At 38.4% G+C, this 18,162-nt stretch overlaps 1 protein-coding gene across 4 annotated transcripts in view; it reads left to right on the plus strand.

The window, feature by feature from the left end:
• Positions 1 to 433: 433 nt before the first annotated feature.
• Camk2d (calcium/calmodulin dependent protein kinase II delta) overlaps positions 434 to 18,162 on the plus strand; it is a 249,777-nt gene continuing 232,048 nt past the window's right edge. The window contains exons 1-2 of one of the 4 annotated variants that reach the window (XM_048333531.1): positions 434 to 1,245; positions 2,895 to 2,989. In XM_048333531.1, coding sequence (XP_048189488.1) covers positions 1,181 to 1,245; positions 2,895 to 2,989 — 160 coding nt within the window. In that variant the 5' untranslated portion in view covers positions 434 to 1,180. The remainder of the gene's footprint in view (positions 1,246 to 2,894; positions 2,990 to 18,162) is intronic. The other 3 variants (XM_048333528.1, XM_048333530.1, XM_048333529.1) reach the window with 3 other exon arrangements.

Below are 18,162 nucleotides of genomic sequence, written 5' to 3' on the forward strand. Positions count from 1 at the left end.
GCCCAAGGGTGGCGTCCCCTGCTCGACTTCCCCAAGACCAAGGCCGGGACCTGGCCCAGGGGTGGGGCGGAGGTCCCCGGCCCCAGTCCCGCTGCACCCCACAGCTGATCATCCACACTGGGCCCGCACAGTCCCGCTCGGTTAGCCACAGATATGAGCGGTGTGTGGGGAGGAAGGGATGATGTTGACACCTCACTTCATTCACTTAGAGGCGCCCGGGCTTCTCCCCGCGCGTCCCTAGACTGGAGGCGGGCACGCGGGACCGCGGGAGGGACCGGCCCGGGGCGCTAGGGGGAGGTGTGGGGCCGGCGGCAGGGAGGGGGCTTCCGTAGGGTGGGGAGCTTGCTCGCTGGAGGGAGGACAGAGGGAGGGGAGGAAGGACACAGGGAAGGGGGAGGCGCCGAGGGCGGAGACGCAGCTCTGCGGACCGCAGCGTCGGAGCCCAGCGCTCTTTCGCTCGCCGCGCCTTTTCCAAGCCTTTGCGGGGCGATCGCGGGGAGCCCGAGGCCGCGGTGGTGCGGGGGACCCCGCCAGCGCCACCAACGCTGCCCGCGGGAGGGAGCCACCCCCACCCCCACCGGGTGCGCGCGCTCCACCGAGCCCTGGCGCGCCCAGAGCTCCGCGCCCCGCGCCTGCCTGACAGCTGCAGCTGGGCTGGGGCTGCGTGCCCGGCTCGGCTCCGCTCCTCCGGACTCCACTCCGGCCGCGGTCCCGGCCCCTCCGCCCTCCTCTCCCTGCCTCCGCCCTGCTCGGACTCCTTCCTCTCCACCCTTCACCCCTCCTGCCCAGGGTGCCGGAGTCCGTTTCGCAACCCTGCGCTCCGTGCCACCCCTCTCTCCCCTCCCGGTGACTACGTTTCCTGCCCCCTCCATTTGGGGAGAGGGTTTGGGAAAGAAAGCCTAGGCTAAGCCGCCTCCAGGAGGGTCGGCGAACGTGGGGACGAGGAGGAGGAACCCCACGCCACCCCCTTTCTGGTCAGCTTTCCTTTCCCGCCCCGCCCCGCCCCGCCCCTACACGCACTCCTTCGCCGCGGACCAGCTACTTTCTCGGACGGACGAGGAAAGTGAGGGCGGCCCTGGTGACAGCGCCGCGGGGCCAGTCCCGGGGAAACCGCGCGCCGGCTCGCCTCGCGCCCTTTGCGCCCCCGGCCAGGGCACGGCCCGCACCGAACCGAACCAGGATGGCTTCCACCACCACCTGCACCAGGTTCACCGACGAGTATCAGCTCTTCGAGGAGCTCGGAAAGTAAGCGCCCTGTGCTCGGCATCTCAGGTCCCCTTCCCAGCGGAGGGAGGGCGGATCGTGGGGTCCCCTCGCGCCTCCGGACCTGGGGCCTTAGGGAGTTCGGGAGATGAGAAGGACGGGGACCCCTGGCTCGTCTGTACGGGAAAGATGAGGTGTTCCTAAGGGGAGGGGACATAGTAAGGGAGCCCACCGTTTACCCGGGTCGTGATGCATCCCAGTCATTCCTTGTCTGGTTCCTCAACCCACTTGCACCGGGAGACTTAGAGAATTTACGATCTCTGCAGTTGTAGCTGTCACCCGAAAGTGTGTGTGTGTGCGTGTGTGTGTGTGTGCACACGCGCGCATTGTGAGTGCGCGCGCGCATGTATGTGGAGAGGAAACTAGAACCCGTGTAGAATGCAACATTTATCCTGTTTTCTGTACATGGTGTCTCCCGGTTGGCCGGCCGGTGTCTGTCGGGGGTGTGACCCCGGCCTCCCCGAGTACGGATGCGCGAACACTCGCTGCCACCGGCGGTGCCATATTTATTGATGCCGAAAGTTGAACTTGGCCGCGGTGCAGAGTCTTGTTTCCCTCCCACCCAGTAGTTAGTTGTTCTGTCCAAGGGAAAGAAAAAAAAAAAAGGTCACCCGACCAAACCCGAGTCTCCTGCCCCACATCCGCTCTTCCACCCTGCTGTCCATACTCTGAATCTTTCCTTCTCCGGGAGGATTATTTATACAGGCAGCGGAAAAACCCTCTGGAGACCGGGAGCGCGCTCCCCAAGGGGGTGAGCCGAGCTGTGCTCCACGGCGGCTGCCCTCCCCCCTCCAGTGACAAAAGTCCCCCGAAGAGGACGGGCGCGGGGGATGGCGGGGCTAGGCGAGCCGCGCACACTGATTTGTGCGGTGGGGCACTCAAGCCACATTCCTGAGGATCGCTGGCTCCGCTCCTGTGCTTGCTTTCCGCAGTTAGATGAAGGGGAATGGGAATCTTTTCCTTTGATAGAATAAAAATGACATGTTTATATGTGGTCTGCTGTTTAAAAATGGACAATATGACGGAAAAGAGGCTGCATTCAAATCTACCCCCTACCCCAGCCCAAAAGAGGGCAGAGAGAAATCACCCTACCAGGATTTGTTAAACCACACCAGTACACTGGAGAAGTGTGCGTGTGTGTGTGAAAACAATCGCCATATTCCCTTACTTGGATCCACATTAATTGTATTTCTCTACCAAAATACACAGGCACTATATCTACCTTTCTTCCTTTCTTTTCTCTTCCTTGCTTTTCCTTCCTTGCTCCTCCTCAGTTCTTCTCTTCTGAGAGGATCTTTCCCTCCCAGAGCATTTGGTGCTGTGAGTGTGAATTGTAAAGATGTCTTGGAATCCCATGTGCTGACACAAGTGACCATAGTTGGGCAGTTCCTTTCGGTTTTTGTTGATTAATAATGTGCGATTCCAGTTAAATAAAATTTATTTTTATTCCCCAGTGTTAGAGAACTAAAAAAAAAAAAAGGGTTAAATTTCCAGGAAGAGTAGTTTTTTTTTCATATGACATTTCTTAGATGTGTCAGTTGCCTAAAATTAAGAAGATGCTTGGATGTTGTAATTTTTAATAGAATACCACATGTAGTTATATTGATTACTTGCTAATTATTGATTTCCAGGGGGGCATTCTCGGTGGTACGAAGATGTATGAAAATCCCTACTGGACAGGAGTATGCTGCCAAAATTATCAACACCAAAAAGCTTTCTGCTAGGGGTGGGTATTTTCAACCCTATGTTTATTTAATTTGCATTTGTCGTGTTCATTGTTGGTTCTCTTGCAAGTAAATATATTATGTTGTCAGCAATAAATTTTAGACTTAGGAAATATAAACACTTTTTTCTTTCTGAATGCCTCTTGTTATGCAGCTTAGAAATAAATGAACAAGTATTTTTAGAATTATTTCATAAATTATTAAAATTCTAGCTGTCTTTTGAGCAGTAGCATAAAGAACTGTTTTGCACAGCAAAGCATTGTCACAAAGTACATTATTATTATTTTAGCTCTACTATCAAATAACTTTGAGAAGTATCCTTCAATGGAGAATGGTTAGTCTCACAACTCACAATTTCCCTTTTGCTTTTGAGAGGGGAAAATAGGTCATAGCTCAGTTGAATCATATATTCTAATTGTAGTTACACTTGAACTTAATTTATCAAGGTATATTTAACAGCCATGGCTTGGAAAGGAGAATTCATGTCACTATCTTCTAGACAGTGCAGCTTGATTTGGTATTTCTGTGTGCAGTTTAGACCTTTACTTGATCTTCAGCATGAAAGCTATCCACGGGGCTGTGTAATGTATTTTACACATACAGTTTCTAGCCACAGTGATAATTCATACTCATAAAATAGCTTGTTGACATACCAAAAAAAACTTGGAGGAATCTGGCCATATTCATTTTCTTTTGTTGAACTCATGCAAAAGTGCGTATACTAATATGCTAAGGCATTCCAATTATTGTAGGCACATGTCTAAAGTATTTGCATGGAAATTTATGGTTTGATGAAGTAAAGAAAAAGAAATTAAAATGAACAGAATACTGTAGTTTATGCCCATCTCAGTGACCTGGTTTATTATAAGCAATGAGAGAAGAAATTCCACATTTATAGTTTTCCTCATTGACTCTGTCTTTTAAAATGTGTTTCTTAGCAATGTGTTGGTATCATTATCTTTGTTCTCTGCCATGATTACTTTTCTGTGTTTTTTTGAAATTCTACTTATAACACGTGCTTAGGTTTCGGTGGGTATTTTTCCTTTGTTGTTGGAGTGAGACTTTGTTGGAATTTTCTTCATCTGGCTGAATTACATTTGAAGGGAAATCTAAGTGCTAAAGTAACAAACACCAAGGATTCATGGTGCCAAAATTAATGAGAAGCACATTATGCTAATTCCATTCCCCTCCTAGTCTCTATAGGAAGGTTTCTTAACAATGAAAAAGGCATTGCTAAAGAACAAATGCCACTTTAGAAAGAAAAAAAAAGAAGGAACAATGAAAATGTGAAAAACACAGATTTTTATCGGTCATTTTATTATGTCTTCTGGTGTGATAAACACTTTATTAATATCTTTAATAGACTACATATATGCTATTAATATCAGGTATCTCTTCCTTGGGGGGGGATTATAATATCTATCTCAAATCTTTAAGTGGCTTTAAATTTTCTGTCAAAACAAGTCATACTAGTTTTTATCTCTTACCGACTTACTAAATTAGAATCTTCCCTCACCCATCCCAGATCATAATCCCTCCATCAGAACAGCAAACCCACTTGTCTCTGTGTGCACTCATTTTACCCTCTTTTGCCTCTCCTCTATGAAAGGTAAGTCTTAAATACTATTTAGAAAAAAAACCCCACATGTCTAGGGTGTTGTTAGAAAATATCCACCTTATTCACATACACAGGCATGCACACACACACACTTTTTCCTGGTGACTTTACACAGTTTTTACCCTGCTTTATTTTATGTTAACCTTCCTAAGGTAGGTGGTGAAGAACATCTTTGGTGCTGGAACCAATTGGTCTGTATCTCAATTCTGACTCTTGTATCTACTAGCCACTTGGCAGCGGATACTTTACCAATTTTTTCTGAGCCTTGATTTTTTTTTTTTCCCCTCTGTACGATGGGATAATACTAGAGCTTTTTTTTTGGTGGGGTTTTGAGTGACATTAGTTAGATTAATATAATTTAGAAGAGCCACATACTATTTTCTGAATGAATATTAGGTTCTGCTATTATCTGATAAGGTTTTCTCAGTAACCAAATTAGATTACTTATGTGAAAATTACGAATCTAGATGTAGTTTTGATTTAGCTATGAGAGCACAATTTAAATCTTGTTTCCATTGCTCACTGTGGTTCAAATGATTGCCTTCTATGGATCAATAAAATGGGAAAACGGACCCACCGGTCTCATGGGATTGATGATGTAGTAAATTTTGTGGAAATCACTTCTTAAATTACAGAACATCATGTCAGCTTGCCAATTATTAGGTTTTAACTGTAAAATTTTCTGTTCTTTCCTAGAAAATACTTACCAGTATTGCATTTTCAAATAGTTAGGTCTGGTTGTAGAATATTGTATTTTAAAATATGTATTTTATCCTACATCCATGTTAAATTACAGACTCTTGAAGGAAAAGTGACATGTTTCTTATTTTAACATTCAAAATATACAGCAGTAAAACTATAGAAGGGGTTCAGAACACAGTGCCTAGAGGCAAAAATGGTTATTAAGTTAGTTAGGAATTAAGTACTTGGTTTACTCCTAAGAAAAGCAAATTCTAAAAGTAAAGAGTGTATTATAGCACAGGCTTTAAAATATAAATTTTCTTTTAGTAAGAGTCTCTTTAAAACAAGTGTTTTTTTTGTTTTTTTTTTCAGAAGAGAAAAATATCAAATACATTCTAACAAAAATGTAGGTTTAAATGCAAAACAATATGCCTATTTTTTTCCTAAGGTACTAGTTTGTGGTGGCTGCAGTATGCACTGATGTGAAACATACAGTTATTGTGGGACATTTTGTTTGTAGTACTTGACACCTCATGCCTTTGTAAATATAAACCTTAACCTTATTTGTGTTAAAGATTAGGTAAGTCCCCCAGTTAACTGATGTTCTTTATTTAAACGTAACATTACAACTTAAAGTCAGTTGTTAATAAATCGGAGACTATTAGAGGTTTGCCAGAACTTTTGCTGCATTTCTGCACAAATTTGCACATCTGCTCTCAAGTATTTTGTGTGCCCAGATTTTAGTGGATTTCCAGCCTTCTCAGTTGTATTGTCTCCCAAAAATTAGTCCCATGCACCATGTTTGGGAGAACTGGAGACTGTTGAAGCACTTCTTTTTCTTTTTCAAGAGTATATGCTCACAGAGGTGATTCATTACCAATATTACTGTATAGGTAAGTATACTCATGTAATTAGCTAATTTTCAAATTTAAAAATAGCGAGGGAAGCATCTCAAACATCAGATTTTTATTGCTACTCTGTTAGGAATAGAGGGCATGCTTAGTGAAAGACGAATTAGTACAATAGAACATTTCTGTCTCTCATATATATCCCTAAGAATTATGCATTATATCATTTTTATACCAATTAGGCAAGTTCCTACCAAATGCTAATTTATTCTGTTGTTTGGGGCTATTCTATTTGGACATGTTTAGGATTGCAAGCTGATGTCCGATTATATAAAATTCATGAAGGGATATGATGGCAGTTCAGAATCCAGTGCATTGCTCGTTTTTTAAATTCCATAGCATTAGAAATATATTGTTTGTTTGTTTGTCTATGCTGGTTCTGGAGCTGGAACTCGGGGCCTGGGCACAATCCCTGAGATTTTTTTTCCACATGAGCCACAGCTCCACTACCAGCTTTTTTTGCTGGTTAATTAGAGTCTCATGGACTTTCCTTCTCAGGATGGCTTTGAATCATGATCTTTAAATCTCAGCCTCCTGAGTAGCTAGGATTACAGGAGAGAGCCACCAAACACAGCTTTTTTTTTTTTTTTTAAGTCTCCTAGTAATCATAGTGACTTCTTAACATCATGTCTTGAATTTTAGGAACCATTCGCTGTTACATAGTCTGATATGACACGAGATATTCTTCTTCTTAAATGTTTATTTTTATTTAAGTAGTTGTACAAAGGGGCTTCAATTCAACATGTCAGTTTCTAAGTATCATGAATCTTGATCAGTGTCACCCCTTCCATCATTCCTCCCCATCTCTCCCAACCCCACCTATTCCCTCAATTTACCTGGTTCAGTTTCATATTGAATATGAAGACAGTATTTATCTACCATTTCTTTCTCTTTTCATCTGTTCCTCCATTTCCTGACCTCCAAAGGTAGGAACTTCTCACTTTCCATTGCATGTCATAAATATATGATATTGATAATCACCCCCTCCTCCTCCTGCTGTTACTGGGATTTTAACTCAGGGCCTCATATTCTCTCTTGGCTTTTTGCTCAAGGCTAGCATTCTACCACTTGGACCATACCTCTACTTCCAAAATATTGTTTTGGTAAAATATAAATTGCAATATAAGCATTTAATAGTAAATGCTATTACGAGTATATTTTACCTTGCCTCCATTACTGTTAAAAATGTTTTCTTTTATATATCAGTAAAACTTTATTGTGCAGTTAAATAATTTAATTTTTTAACTAGTTCTATTAATTTCCAAATTAGTAATATTAACAGGATATTAATCAGGACTTAAAGAACTACGCGACTGTTTTTTGGCATCTGGGTAGAAAAGCATGACTGTAATTTCTCAACCTCATGATTACTTGTCTTGAACTGGAGGGAAAATTGAGACTAAATACAAGAATTAAGTTTTTCTGCCTGTGTATTATTGATTTGGTGATTTGGATCTAATTGGATAAATTATAATTTCAAGGTTTCTTGGCTAAAACAATATTTTAGGAAAAGAGTACTGTAACAAGTTCTTTCTATTTGTTCATGAAGTTCTATATAGTTATGCTCAGAAGTGACATGCTATCATTATTGTTTTGTGTCCTTTTGTTATGTGCAGCCATATTTATATTTGCATATAGGCCTTGAGAGTAGGCAGTTGTTTGCTTCATTTGGTGAATGACAATATTGTTGATCATTGCAACTAATTAGAAGACACAGTTAATAAGACAATATATACACACATTTCCAAGGACTAATAAAATATTTCCATATTCCAGCATCATTAAAAAAGGTAGACCTAATGAAGAATAAATATGATTGTCAAGCACCTTACTGTAATATTAATTATTACTGTAAACCTCTGCCTGACCTCTGGGAGATCAAATCCCCTAATGAATTTTGTTGGTTTTGCAATTAGATGAATACTTCTTCATTTTCATTAAATAATCGAATGAACTTTGTTTAAAAATTAAAATTTAGTAGCCAGTTACCTTTCACTACATACATTCAACCAGTAGAAATTACATACTAGGTTTCTTCTGGGCATTGAATTCTTTTCATTAATTGAATTTTTAGCTTGTATCCCTAGGACTGGGTTGATGTGTTTCTCTGTTAACTTTCCCTACCAATTAATTAATATATTCATAGGTATATAGTGTGTTGTCAATTAATTGCCAGTTAATGATTATTTACATAGCAGACCATGTTAAATATCTTAAGTTACAAAACGAAACTAAATGCTAGTACATTCAATGGAATATTGCCAATAAATATATCTGCATTTTGGTAACTAATAGTTCACATCACTTTATGGGTTATTAAGCATGATCACATGTGGTTTATTTTACATAAATGTTTAATAAACTGTGAGGGATTATAGTGGGCACAGAATTGGAAAAAATGTTTAAATAGTAAAAAAAATAAATGTATGAAAATAACACCAACTGTTGTCTGAAAACTGTTTAGGAAGTTATTTAAAAGTTCAAGAAGCAAAGAAAATTCAAATAAGGATGAATGGTGGAAAACAAAAAATGTGTTGAGATGGAATAAGGAAAAGTAAGAAGTCAAGTGTGCTGGAAAGCTTGGGAAAATAAATGCACCACTTACAGCAGGTGAAGGTTGGGTGATCCTATTAGGGACATGCAGAGCCTCAAATATAATGTATTTATTAATGTCATGTCTCCATTAAACATACAATTTTAACTTAAATTCTAATGGCATCATGCACCATATCTCAATTCTTTATAACTTCTTTGTAAGCAAAAACTGAAGTCTGATACATTTTCTCTTTTTATACTTAAAAAGTTTGCTCATACAAATTAGGCTTGCTTTATTTCAATGTGTAGGCACCTTCATAGTGAAACTTCATCAGAAAAACATAAAAAAAATCATGTTACTAAAAAAAAAGAAGAGAGTCCAGGAAGTATATATTTTCTTGAAAAGATTTATGTATGAGGCTGTTTTTTAATGACTTGAGTCTGATAAAGAAGGAAAAATGGCTTTCTAGACAATGTAAGTAACTTATTTAGAGAAAAAAGCCCCAATTTCACCTTCTAGATGGGCTGGGAATATTAGTAGTAGTGTTGAAATCCTTCCTCTTAAGTTCCAGCTTCCTCCTCCCAACCCCCAACCCGCCCTGAAACTACCTCTAACTTCCTCATCCTTTCTTCCCATCTCTGATCTGAAATGATATACTTTTCAGCCCTTTGTTTTTTGAATAGCTCCTTCAAGTTTTTTATGGAGCTTACACATTCATTGCCTTTTATTGAAGCTTGATATAGTGTAACTTGTAGCTGTCTTGGGGATATTTCTTAGGTTATCTTTGAGCCTGTGCTTGGAACAGTAATTTCAATGTTGCATGTACTTGTAAAAGTTGAAGGAGTGGGAAAGTGAATGAGTGAACAAATACGATGCTGTCTCGTAAGTAGACACACACCTCAAAAACGCATGAAAGGTAATACATTTTACCTGAGGATTCATGTGAAATGATGGAGCAAACTCTATAAATCAATTGCTTATTCTCACCTTATTTCCTGTTTCTTTTTTTTTTTTTTTCTTTTTTTTTTTTTTTTGGCCAGTCCTGGGCCTTGGACTCAGGGCCTGAGCACTGTCCCTGGCTTCTTCCCGCTCAAGGCTAGCACTCTGCCACTTGAGCCACAGCGCCGCTTCTGGCCGTTTTTCTGTATATGTGGTGCTGGGGCATTGAACCTAGGGCCTCGTGTATCCGAGGCAGGCACTCTTGCCACTAGGCTATATCCCCAGCCCCTATTTCCTGTTTCTTTATGACAAATTTTGCTTTGTTAAACAGAATTTTTATATTTCAGTATTTATTTTTTACTAATGACTCATAAATTTCCATTGCTGGTTATTTTTCCCCTTTATTCATGCTTTTTGATGAGGGTAGCCTTTTCATGGGCTATGTGTCAGTACCAGATTTACATATCAACATCATTAAATTATTTTAAAATGTACTCATTTGGAATTTTTTGATTCATTCTATAGAGAGACTTAAATTTCCGTTTATCTTTTTAAAACAAAGCTTGTTTAGAAAGTATTTTTGTTAACTCTGTGGGAATATACAAATCAAATCATGGATACTATATGCTTAGGGGTTAATATTTTTTGGTAATAGCAATTAGAGGCCATGAAGAACCTTACAGCACATTCCTATTGAATATCACTTGAACCTTTTTCTCCAAGACAGACTTTTCTGTGTGATATATGTAAGATACAGAGAATTTATAGTGCTAATATATGTGCTATGTATATGTGTATATATGTATATATTTGGAAATATAATGTAAATACTATTACATTCAAAATATGTGATGCTTAATAGTTGTCATCATGGTAACTAAAGTAATTTGGGAAATAAATTTAGATAAACATTTTGTCCACTTGGTAGAACTATCCAGGATAAAATTCCTTATTATTTTAATTATCCAAATAATCTGAATTTATACAGCTATAAACATTGTTTTATATAACTTTTTATAGTTTTGATAATGAGTAAGAGATTAAGTATTATCAAAATTCCTCATAAAGATTTCTTCTTGAATGGTTTGCACATTTTCACCCAGGGCACTTAAGCACAATACAATGTTTGATTTTTGAGGAGTTAGATTTTATTTTCTTCTCTATCTGTCTCTGTCTCTCTCTTTTGTCCTGGGGCTTGAAATCAGAGTCTAGGTGCTGTCCTTTAGTTTTTTCACTAAAGCTAGTGCTCTACTCATTTTGAGCTACAGTCTCTCTTTCAGTTTTCTGGTGGTCAATTGGAGTCAAGTGTCTCAGAGACTGTGCTACCAGGGCTAACTTTGAACCATAATCCTCGGATCTCAGCCTCCTGAGTAGCTAAGATGACAGGTGTGAGCCACCAACACCTGGCTAGGAGTTAAATTCTTACTTCCAATTTAAATTTATTTTAAAAATGTTTTCTCGGGCTGGGGATATAGCCTAGCGGCAAGAGTGCCTGCCTCGGATACACGAGGCCCTAGGTTCGATTCCCCAGCACCACATATACAGAAAACGGCCAGAAGCGGCGCTGTGGCTCAAGTGGCAGAGTGCTAGCCTTGAGCGGGAAGAAGCCAGGACAGTGCTCAGGCCCTGAGTCCAAGGCCCAGGACTGGCAAAAAAAAAAAAATAATAATAATAATAAATGTTTTCTCACCATATCCTAATCTCTCTGTTAGGTCCTTTGTTAATAAAGGTAAAAGCTTAGATCTTTCCTCCAAGGTGAACTGATATGGTGACACCTAAATTATCCTGCAAATTGATAAAGTGTCACCACTAAAAAGTTTATGGGATTCTGAAGTATCTGAGATAACAGGTTAATGAACGGTCAGAGGGACTCAATAGCAGCTAAATCTGTACTGGGCTTTGAAAAGAATCACTTGTGAATTTAGTGTTATGTAAGAACTAGGAATTTATCTATAAAAATTAAGTAAGAAAGTACCAGTAAAGAGTTAACATGTAGTGATCAACCTACCCTGTATAGTTTCATGAAAACATGGAAAAACCAGTGAGAAGGAATGGAGTTTGTATTTTTTTCTTTCAGTGAATCATTGAAGCATGGCAAGCTTGGTTGGAATGTGTTAGTAAGGTGAATTTTGGGAGTTTCACCTCACTGAGTCATTCAGGATAAACTGCAGATAAGAGGAATCACTAACTTCTTATCAACCAGGCATTTTGTTTTATTTAGCCTTTGGGCAAAGTGCAAAAAAAAAATATGAGTGACTAAGTAGAAGGTAAAGGACTAGAAGATAATTAGCGATTTTCAAAGATCAACCAGTATCATAAAAGGACCTTAGAAAATCCTGTATATACTTTTAAACCAGGAAAACTGGTATCTGCAGTTACCATAATGGATCTAAGGACTTTGTAAAGTATTTTGGTTGTCTGTTCCAAACCAAAAGTAAGCCAGGTACCAGTGGCTCATGCCTCTAATCCTAGCTACTCAGGAGGCTGAAATCTGAGGATCATGGTTCAAAGCCAGCCCTGGTAGAAAAGCCCCTGGACCTATGTCCAATTAACTACCAAAATGCCAGAAGTAGATCTGTGACTCAAATGGGAGTGCTCCAGCCTTGAGTGAAAAAGCTAAGGGACATTGTGCAGGCCCTGAGTTCAACAAAACAAAACAAAATAAAGATGGGTGAAATATATGAAAATGATATCAACTTTACTTATTGCTGGAATGTCTGTGTCTAGAATCATCCCTATTATTCACAAATATTTCCTCAGTATATGAAGGAATAAATGAACCTTATAGTAAGGACACATTATTTTGTATTTTACAAATACTCCTGCAGAAGCCCAGAAGTTTTAGAGGTAACATTGCATGCATGATATCTAACTATTGCCTCCCTCTCTTTTCTTTTAAGAAGTAAAACTCAGAATTGTACTGTAAAATCAGTTCTCTGATGCAATTTTGAATTTAGCAAAGCTCATGGTTTTAAAGTAGTTTTGTTAATACTTAAATATAGAAAAAAGTATTTATTTACCTAGAAGACAACTTCAGTTCAAATATTTAACCTTCCTAGGTAGATTGGGTCTTACAGCCTTTCCTCCTCGTTTATAAAACGATCTTTGTAGCAATAGAAAGTTTCACTTTATTAGTATTAAGGTCTACATGCTTATATTTTAAAGGGGAAAATCATTATTTTATTCAATATAAACATATAATTCACAGTCGAATTTTTTAACTTTTTAAAAAAAATTTGGTGTTAAAGTAGAAGCTTTGTGAGTAGAGCAGAAATCCTTGAATTGACTTTAACAAAACGCAAGCAGAGTCACTAGAGAGTAAGTTGGGAAAATTCTAATTCTTCCCTCAGAATTTAAGGGTCAAAATCCACTTTTTTTTTTGAATATGGGTCTCTTGCTATCAGGCCATTTTTTGTTATCTTAGAATTAGGGAAGAATAAGGAGAAAAACTGTCAAGGAGAAAGGACGGTTTGCTTCCTGTAAATAGAGCTGAGAGACCTACTTTTTTCTAATTCTGGAAATTATTTTTGGAAGAAGGTTTCTTTTGGTTAACTTTGCCCCTTGCTTCTATGCAGCACTGTGTTGCCAGGAAAGATGAATAAAATTTAACTGTTAGATTTATTTAAGTCTATGTCAGATAGATAGATAGATAGATAGATAGATAGATAGATAGATAGACAGACAGATAGATAGATAGATAGATATGTATATGTATATGTATACACACATCACATCATCACATGCATCTGTCTTATACTGATAAGAAAAAGTTTCTGGATTATTTATAGTGATATATACTCTTATGGTGATAATTATAATGTCTGTGATTCTTTAATGACAAAATTACACTAAAGCACGAGAAGGGATGGCCTAAAGGATCACTGAGATAGCTCTATTTTAGAATGGAATTGGTATTTGTTTTTTTGTTGGGGCTTGGGCTTGAACTCAGGGCCTCACACTCTTATTTGACTGTTTTTTTAAACTCAAGGCTGGCAGTGTACCACTTGAGCCACACCTCTACTTCTTGGTCTTGGTATTTGTTAACATACAAACTTAAACATTTTTACTATAATAAGTAGGAAGCTTTTAGGTATATGTTTTGAAATAATCCAAACCAGATAAACCTAAGTCCAGAAACACACCAGTATTAGAAATATACAGTGAACACACATACAATCAGTTTTAAAATTAGCATTTACCTTTGAGAGTGTGATTTTTCTTTTACCCCTCCATGTAAATGATTTATTCAGGTGGTCTATAATAAGCTTAGAAAAAGAGGGAGATGAAGGCTGAGAAGTGAGTCTTTGAGAAATTATTTTGCTCACATTACTAGTGGCATCTCAGACTGTTTTTGAGAGCATGCCTCATTCCTGGAAGAATAGAAGAGACAATTACCAGCTAAAATAGTAGAATTAGGAAAACAGAAGTGATTGCATTTGTGGGTCAGTGACTTTATATTCCTATAAAAATGTTCTGCCTCGAGGACATTTTATGTTCCATTTTATCTCCAAAAAAAATAAATTCTACCTAACTTTTCTCCTGGAGGATTTTGTACCTTTGAGAGCTAACATTTAATCATGAGGCATATGATAGCCTATATCTACTATTGATGAGATGAGAAAGCAGGGTTAGTATGTTATCTCAAAGATATCTGAAGAGAACCATTTACAGTGTTCTAATGGAAAGCAATTGGGAGGAGAGAGGAAGATAATAAAAAATGGCCAGTCTCCAACTACAAAAAAAAAAAAAGACATACAGTCTTGTTTGACCAATAAAATACATAGTGATAATCATAAAGGAGATAAAGATGAGTGCCAAGAGGTAATATGAGAATTTCAGTGTATCTAGTGATGACAGCTTTGAAAAGCAAGAGAAGTATCAGTGAGAAAGTAGATTAGACAGACAGAAATAGACAGGTATAAAAGTACCATGTCAGACAAATTAACTTTAGATATAAATAAAAGTGGAGTTTGTTTGTGGGTAACAGGACAAAAAGAATGGATAAGGCAGAGAAAGACTGATCATTCATGAAAGAAAATAAAAGGTCATATGGTCATATAGTCATATAGTCATTGGAAGTGGAATTATTTTAGATAGGCTTCATATAGGATGTATCATTTAGGTTGAGCTATTAATGGTGAGAAGATACAAACCACAAGAGAATAGAGGGGAGAAACATTCCAGGCCAAGGACCAATCTGACACTGAACTTGCACAAGTTTAGAAGAAAGTGCACAGGTTTAGAAGAAAATACACAGGCTGGAGTTTAGCTTCCAGTCACGAGAAGAAAGTACATGGTGAAGTTGAAAGTAGGCAGCCACGTAGAGGGTAAGGAGGGCCTTCTAGCTATAATTTTGAGCTTATTTTAAATGTATTGATAAGTGATCTCGAGGGTTACAGTGGGAAATGGTGTGATGATCAGATTATGTCGCTGAATGTCATGTGGGGAATAAACTTTTTTTTTAAAAAATGCAAAGCAGGAACACTGGCGAGGAGACACTTGCAGTCCATTCTATGTGAAAGTGGCAATTGAAATAGTGAGGATAAAGAAACTAGAGAAAGAAAATATAAGTCTTGTTGATTGAAAGGTGAGGGAATGGGAGTGATCAAACAGCTAGTAATGGTGGTGCTGTCACAGAGACTGGGAAAAGCAGAGTAGAACTAGACTGAGATAGACAATCAAAAGTTGGAGGTTTTGACATGTCATATGTGAACCACATCACCTTCCAATGAACTCTGTCTCCACTGTCAGCTCACTGTCACGCCTCACTTCTTTTCTACTAATGAGGCAGCCACCAATCTACTTTCTGACTGTTTAGAGCCAGTCTCTGTGGTTGGCTTTCTTCCCTTAGCATGCTGCTTTCAAGGTTTATCAACGCTGTAGCATATTTTATTGGTAAATAATCATGCTGCACTGGATGGCTATACCATATTTTGTTTAACCATTTTTTTAATTGATTGCTACTTGGATTGTTTCTACATACTTGTCTATTCTGAATAATGCTACTATGAACATTTGCATCCAGTGTTTTTGTCAGAGATTTTCATTTCTCTTATATATATACCTGCAACTGGATGATACACACACACACACACACACACACACACACACACACACGTAAAGAATATAAGATATAGACAGAATCTTATAGTATATGAATTTGTGATTATTAACCTGAGTTCATTTATATAATATGGCATGTGTATATAATTAATAGGTGGGAAAACTTCGCATTTTAGATATATTGATACTGAAAATGGAATGAACATGCTCCAGAGTAAGAAATAGAACTATAACTACGTGTTCTTGGTGTCTGAGAAAGATGTCAGCTTGTATTAGAAAGACTTTAACCACCATATAAAATGAACTGTACTCTCCAATGTAGGAACATTTATTATATGTCAGAAATATTAATTCGGTCTATTAATTGTTGTATGAACTTTTAAGTCAACTGTTACTAGAAAGAACTCAGTATGAAGATCTTTCTTTATATCATGTTTTATTTTGACATTTTATTGATCTATATGGGTATATTTTTTCAGCTGAATGGAAAGTTTCCTGACCCAAGACCCTCCTCTGTCTCTGTCTCTCTCTCTTTCTCTCTCTCTCTTTCTCTCTTTCTTCCTTTCTCTCTTTCTTTCTTCCTTTCTCTCCTTCCTTCCTTCCTTCCTTCTTTCTTTCTTTCTTTCCTTCTTTCTTTCTTTTTCTTTCTTTCTTTCTTTCTTTCTTTCCTTCTTTCTTTCTTTCTTTCTTTCTTTCTTTCTTTCTTTCTTTCTTTCTTTCTTTCTTCCTTCCTTCCTTCCTTCCTTCCTTCCTTCCTTCCTTCCTTCCTTCCTTCCTTCCTTCCTTCCTTCCTTTCTCTCTTCTTTCTTTCTTTCTTTCTGTCTGTCTGTCGTTGTTTTGGTGAGTCTTGGTGCTTGAACTCAGGGCCTGGGTACTGTCTCTGAGATTTTTTGCTTAAGGCTCTACCACTGTGAGCCACAACTGTACTTTCCGTTTTCTTATAATAATAAGAGATGAGTCTTACAGACTATCTTACCTAGACTGGATTTGAACTGTAGTCCTCATATTTCAGCCTCCTGAGTAGCTAGGTTTCTAGACATGAGCCACCAGTGCCCAACTGACACTCCTCTTTTCTCCCTGCTTTGTGAGAGAGACATTTGTTCCTGTACATTGCATTTTGACTGTGGCAGGTTCTTACATATTCTCACTGCCATGAAACTTCCTATGTTTTGCTTTGGGAGTGAGATGCTGTTGGTGGGAATGCTGCAGATGGGGCCCGAGGAGGAAAGTAGCAGAAGTTGCTTTGCCCTAAAACCTTGCATTAGATATTCAGTGAGAAGGTTGCATTTTAATATTTCAAGTAAAAGGAAGAATTTTGGATCCCTTGTGGGTCTAATAATATAATACACTGCCTTTCTTTCCTGTGAAACTGGAATTTCGAATTTTAGTGTTTTTACAGGCCTGTGTTTTCATTACCTGCCTGGCAGTATAGAACTAGCATATCTTGTCATGGAAACTTTTTCATGTTATTGGGTTTCTAAGTGCTGTGGACAGTTTAGAAGCAGAAAAGAAGAGAGTTGTTTGTTTGGGAGTAAGATATTTGAATTCAGTTAATATTTCTTTTAATTTTTAATGAAGTTGCTTTGCTTAAACATGACATTTTAGGGATTGGTTATATATATTTGTAAATATAATTTGTAAATATAATTTCCTAGTGAATTGATAAGCATTATTTTCTGTGCTACATCTTTCATAAGATGTTAATTCATTTTAAAGACTTAACATTAAAAATATCTGGAGGGAAGCAAAATAAATAAATAAAGAGAAAAACTGACTGGGTTTAATGCCATTTTAAGCCTTTCAGAGTTGACTTCTTAAAAAGTTTTGGTGGCATGGAGAATTGTACTGGAAAGGTTTGCCTTAATGTTAAAACTAGTAGGTGCTGAGGATGCTACTCAATGGCAAAGTACTTGCTTGGTATACATGAGGCCCTGAATTTGACGTCCACCACAACAGAAACACATACACACACACACACACACACACACACACACACACACACAGAAACATGCATGCACAGAAATACACACATACACATGCACTCACATTTGAAATAATAGGTACCTATTAATGCCATTACATCATAGTTTTAGTATTGCTTTATACATGAAAATACATGATATTTAGCATATATATTTTATTTAATGTATGTATATTCATATCCATACCCATATATAAGCATGATTCCAAGGAAATAGATACAAGATCATAAAAAACTATGATCTATTTTTCCAGAATCCACTGAAAAGCAGGAGAGGACATTAAAACATTTTCTTTGCATTCACTCATTGTAAAAGATCATATTTTCATTTTAAAACATTAGTTGGTAAGTCAAGTGGGAATGAAGTATGAGGGTGGCTAACTTTCCCACCCATTCTTTCTTCCTTGTGAGTTTTTATATGGGTATATTTAAAGAGCCCACACCAATAT

Source organism: Perognathus longimembris, chromosome 24, assembly GCF_023159225.1.
Source record: "Perognathus longimembris pacificus isolate PPM17 chromosome 24, ASM2315922v1, whole genome shotgun sequence".
In the NCBI taxonomy this organism is placed as follows: domain Eukaryota; kingdom Metazoa; phylum Chordata; class Mammalia; order Rodentia; family Heteromyidae; genus Perognathus; species Perognathus longimembris.